Genomic DNA, 11,786 nt, shown 5'->3' with positions numbered 1-11,786 from the left:
GCGGCATGCTACCAGTGTTAAAGACTGCGATGGAGCTCCGTATGCCACGGCAAACTGGCTGACACTGACGGCGGCGGTGCACAAATGTTGCGCAGCTAGCGCCATTCGACGGCCAACACCGCGGTTCCTGGTGTGTCCGCTGTGCCGTGCGTGTGATCATTGCTTGTACAGCCCTCTCGCAGTGTCCGGAGCAAGTATGGTGGGTCTGACACACCGATGTCAATGTGTTCTTTTTTCCATTTCCAGGAGTGTATATTCGCAATTGCGAATACATTTAATGTATTTCATAATGGCTGTAGTCGTCCCAGCACCTGTTCGTCTAGACATGCATGCGTACATTTCATCGTAATTCAGACTAAGACAGGCACTGCAATATCGTAGATGTCGCGATGGTTCCTTCTAAAGGGACAACCTTCACTAATCCGAATTAGTGCTCCCGTCTCTAATGACCTCATTGTCGACAGGATGTTAATCACTAATCTCCTCCTGCTCCTCCTCCTGTTACCAAATTCTTTGTTAAAGTGGGTTCACCCCAAAACGAAATTTATTTGATGCTTGTTAACCGTTTAAGCATCTTAGTCATAAATTTATGGATCAATGATATTGTACCATGAGGCCACAGATATCATGCTAACAGAACTACCAGATCTTCTGTGTGACGAGCCAATGACATTCCACTGTTACAAGACATATCATCCAATTGCTCAACTATAGTATTCATTATAACGTATGTGGCGCAGTGGGAGCTTATTGACGTCTCGAAATGTACTCCCTTATGTCAGGGAGGAAGTCGTACAGTCTGTGTCCCTTATTACTTATATCGCACTCACCTTGCCATGTATCCAAACGCCTACTTTTAAGGAGACACGTCGTTTGTATCGGAACACCAGCACCTTGCAGCTCTGTATTTGATCATGATATCTATGGGGCATATTCCGAGCAGCACACACAGTGAATCCACCGAGGTGGTGCCGAAGGCTCCAGATAGCCCAAGTAGGACACGTCTCTGCTCTCGTCTGACTGATGCTTTGTTGGTGACCAGGTTCAGTCTGTGTGCCCACGTGCTAGATGTGAAGCTGAGTACTGATTCGAAGAGTGCACAGTGGTGTCTCCGTATGACTGGTAGACGTAGTCTGCACTGTTTTGAGTTTATCCTCGCCAGTTTATTGTAGTATTTTTTTCTGCTTTGTCTGTTGTTAGCGCTGTGTGTTCGTGAAAGTTCAATTTCTCATCTATGTGTACCCCAAGAGAGTGCGTAACTTGTGCTCGTTTGATGCTCGTGTCCACAATTTTAACTGAATGATTCCTTGGGAGAGATCCTTTGAGAAACACACAATGATGCTGGAGCGATGTGCCGGGCAGGGACGGCTAATACCCACAATTCTGCAAGAAATACAGACAATAGGAACTGTCGCCAGTTGTTTGTATGGCTGGAAGCGGAACCAAGTCGCAACTAAAAGTAGTCTTTCCTCGTCTCCAGATGCTTTGTTGTCCCGCTGGTGGATGCAAAGTAATTAGTGGGTTCTATAACAGAGAAAAAATAAGTAAGATGCACACATAGTGGTTGATAAACTTCTTTTACTTAACTTAATCCAAATGCAAGCCAAAGCAATACCGAATGCAATTTCGTGACATAGGCCGAGTTCGCTATTCAGAATAGTAAAGGAGGCTGAGTGACAACGCTTAGACTTAGAGAGAAAGAGTTGCACTGACAGACAGATTAGAGATAATGTGTGGCATGGTATAAGTTGGTTCCGTGCCGGTGCTAACCGCCCGCGATGTGGAATGTGTGACTCTGGAGATGGACCACAGCACATTCTGACAATGCTGCTAGAACTACTAATTTTTGAGTTTCTCTTTACTTTCAGATCGCGCAATACATCGGCTGTTAACATGTCACCCCTACGTTAGAAACTTGCTAACAACCTTCTCAAGCAGCTCGCAAAATTTCTCGTCTGTGTGTTCTGCAAAACGTTCATTACCGTCTCGTAAAAAAATAATATGTGCTTTTGTCATCTATTGTCTCTAAAAAAAAACTCTGAATTCTCGTTGACACAGCGATCTCAATAAACAGGAGAACTGAATTCAAGGAACCACTTGGCAGGGTGTCCAGCCATAGGGTTTTAGTGCGAAGCGGATATGTGGTTGTTTCGAAATAGGCCCTAATCAAACAAGCATTGTGCATAATGTACGCAGCACTGACCCACTGAGTAGCTGGTAATCAGAGACGCTTCTGTACCTACAGCTGTACTCCAAAGTTCACGTTACGGACTGCTGAATGAGGTCAACCCCTGGTGCCCTCCCGCCATGCCACCTGCCCCCCACCGCTGTTCCATTCACGAGTGACGCGTGGGGAGAGACTGTCGGTGAAGTTCTGATTCCCGACTTTGCTTGGAACATACGCTCCAGAACTACTCGTATCAACAGTGATGACGCACAACGCTTCTCTTGTAGCGTCTGCCGCTGGAGTGCGTTGTGAATCTTATTTCGACTCTCTCCTCTACTAACGCATAAAGCAATTAAACGTGCTAACCTGAGAAATGGCTTTAACTGATGTTTAAATCGATTCCAAAAAAAATTGATCTGAGCACTATGGGACTTAATTTCTAAGGTCATCAGTCCCCTAGAACTTACAACTACTTAAACCTAACTAGCCTAAGGACATCACACACATCCATGCCCAAGGCAGGATTCGAACCTGCGATCGGTGCGGTCGCGCGGTTCCACACTGTAGCGCCTAGAACCGCTCGGCCACCCCGGCCAGCAAATCGATTGCACTTTAACAAATGCTATTCTAGTGTAGCCAAAATGTCCGACAAACGAGATCCCACAATAAAAATTTCATTACGCATCTGTTTCTTGTGACTTCCCAATGGAAACCCGACTCGCTGAAAGAATAATTTGCGTTTGGGTAGTAGGATACAGATTTATATTTTCAGATAAGATCACTGTGTGGTTTAGAAACACACATCTATTGATTTATTGCCTTCATGTCTCATATAGTAGTTTTTCATGTTTCTGCATTGTCTTTAATTTTTTTATTGTAGTCAGGCACAGTGGTTTCACAAATCAACAATCATACTTTCTCTTCAAAAAAAAAAGTTTACGTGAGTGAAACAATACATCAGTGCGTATATATCCTCGTAATTTTCATCACACAGAATCGTTTTAATTAACTTCAACGTATAAAATCATGAAATTACAAATGTTCAACATGACACTATGCACCGACAACTACATCTTACTCCCGCTAACAAATGGCTTCCAACTACTAACAAGAAGGATAACCCTCACTTCGCAATACTTTCTGCAAACGTGACGCCATCATTTTGACGTTACACGTAGTATAGACAACTGCAGGAACTGCTATCGACTTTCGCTAGCGATCGATACCGGCCACTCGCAAGACATCACGCACGCGTATCGGAGACATAGAAACACGTCTTTCTTGGTAAGTTTTGTAAGAATTATTATAATTAAACGTCACATAATGATTTATTGACGGTTAATGTTTTCATATAAGAGTGCTCTCGAGGGATTCGGTTGTTATCGACATTAATTAACAAATTAAGCATGAAACACGTTTGTATTATAACTTGCAGTATGCCGCATGGAAGATTTATCACAAACACGTCTTCATTATCATTAAATGTGTCTTAATACCGCATCAACAATATACAAGCTCTGACAATAAAGTTCGCTGAATGAAGTCAGAAAGGTCGATCGGGCAACGCTGGCGACTCACAGCGCTGCACCTGCGTAGCGGCCGGTGTTGACAACCTGCCCCCACCGCAGTTCAGTTGGGCATCGTGTGTGTTCCGCGTTACACCTGTTGGACGAAGTGCTTGTTTAGTGCGTAGGTTCTGAACTGAGAACAGGACAATGAACGAGCAAAGGATCAATTTAAAGTTTTGTTTTTAGCTTGGCAAGACACAGAAAGAAACGCATGCAATGTTGGTACGTGATTATGGGGATCAAGCACTGTCCACGAGGTGTGTGCATACCTGGTTCGCCTGTTTTCGAGGAGACTGGGAAAGTGTTTATGACAATCCCTGTGACGAAAACATTGAGAATCTGAGGACATATTTCACGAACGACCGTCGATTAAATGTGTGAATGATAGCAGATGAGCTGCAGGTGACCCATGAACCTGTGCAACAAATCCTTACCAAGGAGTTAGGGAAGAGGTAAACGTGTTGTCTTGCACCACATCACTTGACTGACGATGAGAAGCAAGCTGTTTAGAAGCTTCACAGGATTTTGTCAAAACGGTGGATGCAACACTCAAATTCTTGAACCGTATTGTCACTGAAGATGGAACCTATTGTCTGCAGTATGACTCTGAAATGAAACAGCAAACCATGGAATGGCATTCTCCGACATCACCTCGTCAGAAAAACGTCAAAGCCGAACACTCACTCATCAAAACGATGCTCATCACCTTTTTCGATAGTCAAGGAATTTCTACCTGAGGGAACAACACTGAACGCTGCATGGTACGTTGAAATTTTGACCCATTTCATGCAATGTCTACGCAGGGTACGACCACATTACGCAAAACAACGTTCCTGGTTATTTGTTCACGACAACGCTCGCACACACAGCCACTATCATCAAACAGTTCCAGGCAAAATAGGGGGTGGTGCAACTTGAACATCCACCATATTCGCCGGTCCTCTATCCTCCAGACTTCTTCCTCTGGCTCAAACTCGCTTTGAAAGGAAAGAGATTTAACGATATTCCTGACATCCAGTGAAATGTGATGAGGCTTTAGAACAGCATCCCAAAGGAAGACTTCATGCAAAGTTTCCAGGACATGTATTGCAGAGCTCAACTGTGCATAGTTATGGCAGGTATCTATTTCGAAGGACAGTAATGTAACTGTAGTTCATAGTTCATCTACGATAACGTTACAGTCACCGAGCTTTGTTGTCAGAGGTTGTAATCCTTCAAGAAATATTATGATAACCAAGACAAGACAATAATATCACCTCACTAAGTGCTAGTTTATGGCTAACATTGTGATTTCTGCGGTAGAAAGATGTAAGTCCACACGCAGATATTTCGTTTTTCATCTTAGCGTTGTTAGCATATTCTAAGACTTCCTTATAAATATAATACAAGTATGTTCTGGAATAGTCGATATTATTTAAGTTTCCGTTTCATTAGAGAATGAATGATGAAACAAATATTTGACGATTCGAGTGTGTGGTTAGACAGGAACCTGAGATGACAGCTTTAATTGCTGCAACTAGAATGAACAGCAATGAAATTCATATTTTTTCCTTCTCACATATATTTAGCTCTTTATTTTCAAATATTTGTTGATTTCCAAGTATGTGGTTAGGTAGGAACCAAAGAGGACAGATGGTGCGACTAAACTAGGCACCAATAAAATTGGTATTCTCCCTTTTCACAAATATTTGGCTCTGTATTTCTGAATATGTGCAGTTGTGTTACAGAAAGAGGATACCGACCACCAAACAACATCCTCTCCTTGCTTCCCATGGTACAAGATTCTACAGTGCCAACGAGACGACACAAAAGAATATGTGGCGTTTTCCAAGCGTAAGGTTAAGCTTGCTGTGAGTGAAACGAGGAGCAATAACATACATATTCTTCCTTCTCACAAAGTCGATAGCAGTTTCTGCGATTGTCGATACTGTTTGTGGCATCAAACTGACGTCATGGTAGCAGAAAGTCTTGTATAATGAATGTTACCCAACGAAGAACAACAAAGATCATACATATACAAAAGAAATTGTTTTGCATAACAAATGAGTTACCAATCAACATTCTTTTCTTTAATTTAAAACTTCATAATTTACAGTTTGAATGTCGATGACTTCAAATGGAAATGAAACTGAATAAGTAAATTTTGAAATAAATCAAATATAAGACAAGTAATCAAGTTTTTTGAAAATAATTAAAATTAATATTATTTATGTCAAACACATCATTTGAACACATATTTTATGTAAGTGTATAAAACTATTTCATTGACATCATTAAAGCAATGGGTAATGTGAAATTACAATTTTGAACCAGTTTGTGTCATATAGTGAATATTGTAAAGTGTATTGAATAATCCATTTGCTTAACTGTATCAGCAAGTAACATATATAGCAAAAGATGAGCTAATGATCAGTTCCTTTACAATCTCCATAACACTCCTGTGCGTAGTTAACGATCCTATGACAAAAAGCACCGCTCTTCGCTGGATCTTTTCAATCTCTTCTATTAATTCTACCTGGTGTCGGCTCCACAATACTCAACAATCTGTCGAACAAACGTTCTGAGAGAGGCACCTTTCATGGATGAAATGCATTTCCTCAGAATTCTTCTAATGAATCTCAATGTGGCATCTGCTTCTTTTACCATTTGCTTAATGTGGTCGTTTCACTCCAGGTCGCTCTGGATGATTATTTTTAGATGTTTTACAGCAGTTACTACTTCCAATGACTTGCCACCAGTAATATAATCGAACAGTAGTGGATCTCTCTCCGTATTTATGAGCAATACGTTACGATTTATTAACGTTCAACATCAGCTGCCAGTCCCTTCACCAGCCCTCCATCTTCCGCAGCTCTTACTACAAATCGCTGTGGTCATCTGGCTTTGCAAACTTCCTGTATATGACAGCATCACAGAGCCTGAAACGTTACCCACTACAGCATCTAGTCTCATTAGTGTGACCACCTGTCAAAAGACTGAACAACGCGATTATGTAGCCCAGACCGTTGCGAGACGTACAGGAAGAGTGTCAGTGAGGTTCTGGACGGTGGAGCCATGTCATCCCAGTGCCGTGGCCAGCTAAGCTAGTTTCTCAGTTGAGGATTCAGGATCTATGTCGTGAACAGCCCAAACGAGGTGCTCGATTCTCGGAGGGGAGTTTGGTGGCCAGAGTTGTATGGGAAACTGATGCTCATGCTCTTTAAACCACACACATACGCTGCAAGCTCTCTGAGATGTCGCATTGTCCTGGTGGTAGATACCATTGGGCCGAGGGAAAAAGAGCTGCATGTAGGGGGGGGACGAGGTCCACAAGGATAGTAGCATACTTGTGCTGATCCATTGCACTTTGGACAAAGATGAGGTCACCCAGGAAATGCCACAAAAACATTCCGCAGACCATAAGGCTCCCTGGTATGGACTAGACCCTTCTGTCCTTAGGTTAGTTAGGTTTAAGTAGTTCTAAGTTCTAGGGGACTGATGACCATAGATGTTAAGTCCCATAGTGCTCAGAGCCATTTGAACCATTTGAACCAAGACCCTTCTGCAGCACCGTGTGCCCAACGGCCATCTGTGCAATCGAACCTAAAGTGCGAGTCATCTGGCAGGTCGCTTGTCAATACTCTGTGGACGTCCAGTTGCGGTATTGGTGCGCAAATTCCACCCTCCGCCACCAATGATTAACAGACAGTGCTGGTGGACGAACCAGGCGCCTGCTGCAGAGGCCCATTTGCAGCAACATTCGATCAACTGTCGTTGAGGAGACAGTGTTCACAGCCCGTTGATTAATCTTGCCGGTCAGTTGCTGTTCACTCGTACACATCTCTGCAGCCGCCGTTCACCCCTGTCATCTGTGGCCTGTGGTGCACCACAGGTACCTCGGCGTCAGCTTGGGATAGCGCCATTTTGCCATGCGCGATACACTTTATTACTGTGGCACACTAACAGTTTAGAAACGCAGCCGTTTAGGTAATGCTTGCACAGTTGGCCCGGAAGTCAATGATCGTGCCCTTTCGGATATCAGACAAATCTGTTTTTTTCATAGATTTTTCTTTTCAATAAGAGGTGGAGCCCCTCCACGCTCACACCGGCATCTCTGCATAAGGGTTAGTTTTCACTAAAGTGAGGTGTCGCAGGATCTGGGTGCTGCGATGTTTGCGTACATCTGGTTAAGGTTAACCATTAATACGCACTCATCTGCAGATAGATTGGTCGAAGTCAAAGAAAGAGTAGAGGTTTGAAGGGGAGAGGGAAAAAAAAGTACCAAGGCAAGAGCCAAGGAAAAAACCCTCTGCGATAGTTAGGTCGGGTGGTAAGAGCAGTAGCGGGTGTCTTGCTGCCTGCGATAGGTCTTGCAAGGGTAGACTTTGTTAGTAGTGGGTATCGTGGAAGTCGATACCTTTGACGCTGTGCGGTGGTGTTGCTCAGGGGCTGCCGCTGGGTGCCGGTGTAGAGCTCTCGTTCAGCGTCAGCAACCTGCAACAGTTAGGTTTATTGTCGTTTTTGTGTCTGATAGATCATATATCGGATGCACAGTGTAGGGTGATGTTGGCGAACTGTTTGTGCGTTAGTGGGCGAGCTCATTGATGTCCCTGCTGTAGCCTGTTGGTCGGCTCTAATAGCAGCTGGTAATTACCAGTCAGTGTTACCAGCTGCTATTTTCGTACGATGACAACTACTTTCTTTTATCCGACACTGAAAGACGCTTTATATACCCTCCACTGCTGGTGCTGCTACTTGCTTAGGCACGTCGACGTCGAACATAGGCGGTGTACACATTAATGTGACTGGATCAGGCCGGTCGGTGTGGCCGAGCAGTTCTAGGCTCTTCAGTCTGGAACCGCGCGACCGCTACAGTCGCAGGTTCGAACCCTACCTCGGGCACGGATGTGTGTGATGTCCTTAGGCTAGTTAGGTTTAAGTAGTTCTAAGTTCTGGGGGACTGATGACCTCAGAAGTTAAGTCCCATAGTGCTCAGAGCCATTTGAACGATTTGACTGGATCAAGTAGAGCAGATTCTGAAGGGTAACTGCTTATAGTACTCCCACAGAATACTCTCAAAATTGACCTTACTTACAAAACATATTGCTCTCGAAATGTCAGCATCTCAGAAATCAAAGTTGTGGTACTCGTGATGGTAGCGACCGGAGGGCAAGTACCCTAGAAGAGGTGCGCATAGCGTGTCCACCAGCTTACGGAATTACTGGTGAGACCCTGGGGCTGCAGGGGCGGCGAGTCTTTCTCGGTTGGTTGCCGCCTGCAGGTGCCGGACGGCGCGCTGACGGCGGAGGACCGCGTGCTGCGCTGGCGGCCCCTGCAGTACGCCGACCTGCACGGCGCCTGGGAGGTGGCCGACGCGCTCCTCGCCTCCCACTACTCGCCCGGCGACCTCGCGCACACGAGGGACCGCCTCCAGAGGGCCGCGCCGCTCGCCGCGGACCTCCTGCGCGCGTTCGTGGCCAAAGGGTGAGCCTCACGCACTCTCAGCTACGTTCTAGTGCCACGATACGTGTGTCGACGAGGGGTCTGATGCACAAGGAAGATGTGACGTACAACGGCTCCACACGAATGAAGACCCTTTCACACATTTACAGGATGTCCCTCAATATGTTTATACACTACTGGCCATTATAATTGCTACACCAAGAAGAAATGCAGATGATACACGCGTATTCATTGGACAAATACATTATACTAGAACTGACATGTGATTACATTTTCACGCAATTTGGCTGCATAGATCCTGAGAAATCAGTACCCAGAACAACCACCTCTGGCCATAATAACGGCCTTGATACACCTGGACATTGAGTCAAACACAGCTTGGATGGCGTGTACAGGTACAGCTGCCCATGCAGCTTCAACACGATACCACCGTTCATCAAGAGTAGTGACTGGCGTATTGTGACGAGCCAGTTGCTCGGCCACCATTGACTGGACGGTTTCCAGTTGGCGAAAGATCTGGAGAATATGCTGGCCAGGGCAGCAGTCGAACATTTTCTGTATCCAGAAAGGCCCGTACAGGGCCTGCAACATGCGGTCGTGCATTATCCTGCTGAACTGTAGGGTTTCGCAGGGATCGAATGAAGGGTAGAGCCACGGGTCGTAACACATCTGAAATGTAACATCCACTGTTCAAAGTGCCGTCAATGCGAACAAGAGGTGACCGAGACGTGTAACCAATGGCACCCCGTACCATCACGCCGGGTGATACACCAGTATGGCAATGACGAATACACGCTTTCAATGTGCGTTCACCGCAATGTCGCCAAACACGGATGCGTCCATCGTGATCCTGTAAACAGAACCTGGACTCATCCGAAGAAATGACGTTTTGCCATTCGTGCTCACAGATTCGTTGTTGACTACACCATCGCAGGTGCTCCTGTCTGTGATGCAGTGTCAAGGGTAACCGCAGCCATGGTCTGGGAGCTGATAGTCCATGCTGCTGCAAACGTCGTCGAACTGTTCGTGCAGATGGTTGTTGTCTTGCAAACGTCCACATCTGTTGACTCAGGGATGGAGACGTGGTTGCACGATCCATTACAGCCATGCGGATAAAATGCCTGTCATCTCGACCGTTAGTGATACGAGGCCATTGGGATCCAGCACGGTGTTCCGTATTACCCTCCTGAAGCCACCGATTCCATATTCTGCTAACAACCATTGGATATCGACCAATGCGAGCAGCAATGTTGCGATACGATAAACTGGAATCGCGATAGGCTACAATCCGACCTTTATCAAAGTCGGAAACGTGATGGTACGTATTTCTCCTCCTTACACGAGGCATCACAACAACGTTTCACCAGGCAACGCTGGTCAACTGCTGTTTGTGTATGAGAAATCGGTTGGAAACTTTTCTCATATCAGCACGTTGTAGCTGTCGCCATCGGCGCCAACATTGTGTGAATGCACTGAAAAGCTAATAATTTGCATATCACAGCATCTTCTTCCTGTCAGTTAAATTTCGCGTCTGTAGCACGTGATCTTCGTGGTGCAGCAGTTTTAACGGCCGATGGTGTAGTCACTGGGTACTACTATTATGAGCAGATTGTCTCGGAAAACATTTCGTTACGTGTATAACAACTTGTAACTGAAATGAAATCCTGCAGTTGTGTGTGTAAATGACCAGAGAGATAGTGTTTCACACTTCTACATGTTACCACAACTGGTGAGGGATCTACATCAACATACGCACCTATACTCCACATCCACCTTACGGTGTGTGGCAGAGCGCACTTTCTGCACCACTGTCCTTTCCCAACCCCAGTCCGCGCCCTCATCCCCATCCCTTTTCCCTATTTTCAGTTGCAAATAGTGCCCGATGACAACTGTCCGTAAGCCTCAGTATCAACTCAACAGGAGGAAGAAGTATACTGGCTAACTCGTCTAGTAATGCACACTCTGAGAAGCACACAGCTGGTCAAATGCAGCAGTGGCTTTACGGGTAAAACGTCACTTGCTCTCCATTACCGCTGTAGTCTTTCTTGTACGATTTTACAGAAATTACCTAATAAACATAAATAAATAATTTTCAAGCTACATACAGCTTTACTTGGCAGCTTCATGACGAAGTGTCCATCATCTACCTAATCGCCATAGTTATTGTGATATTCCCATTTAAATAAGACAGTGTGCAAAATTCGGATAAGTTTGCAATGAAAAATATGGGTCGCTATGATTTTGTGTTTGGTGCACTTTACACCATATATTGTTGTAAATCAAATTTAACTAAGATATTTGAATTCTCTTTTGGCTAGGGGAGGAGGTCTCTATCTACTTCAAGAAATTGGAATTCATGTATCACATTCACTTCTGACCGCATGCACCAGAGGATGCAACATTCATAACATACCTCATATATCTCCTAAACCGTTGGAGATGTCAAAATGAGATTTTGTCCAATGATGACACACAAGGGGGAGAACATTTTGGCACACCGTTAACATACAGGAATTTCTTATATACATCGATATAGCTTAGGCTACAATTTTTATTTAATTTATCTTTTTTCAGTCCATTACCGTAATTTTTAAAAAGTCATAATAGCT

The 11,786-nt window shown here is 44.7% G+C and overlaps 1 protein-coding gene across 1 annotated transcript in view; it reads left to right on the top strand.

The window, feature by feature from the left end:
- The window catches only part of LOC124613835, a 347,299-nt gene that overhangs the window by 264,554 nt on the left and 70,959 nt on the right, over positions 1-11,786 (top strand). The window contains exon 15 of the mRNA XM_047142557.1: positions 8,996-9,198. Within this exon, the coding sequence (XP_046998513.1) occupies positions 8,996-9,198 (203 nt within the window). The remainder of the gene's footprint in view (positions 1-8,995; positions 9,199-11,786) is intronic.

Source organism: Schistocerca americana, chromosome 4 (genome assembly GCF_021461395.2).
Source record: "Schistocerca americana isolate TAMUIC-IGC-003095 chromosome 4, iqSchAmer2.1, whole genome shotgun sequence".
Lineage (NCBI taxonomy): Eukaryota > Metazoa > Arthropoda > Insecta > Orthoptera > Acrididae > Schistocerca > Schistocerca americana.
Note: the sequence above shows the minus strand (reverse complement) of the source record. Positions and strands in the feature narration are given on the sequence as shown.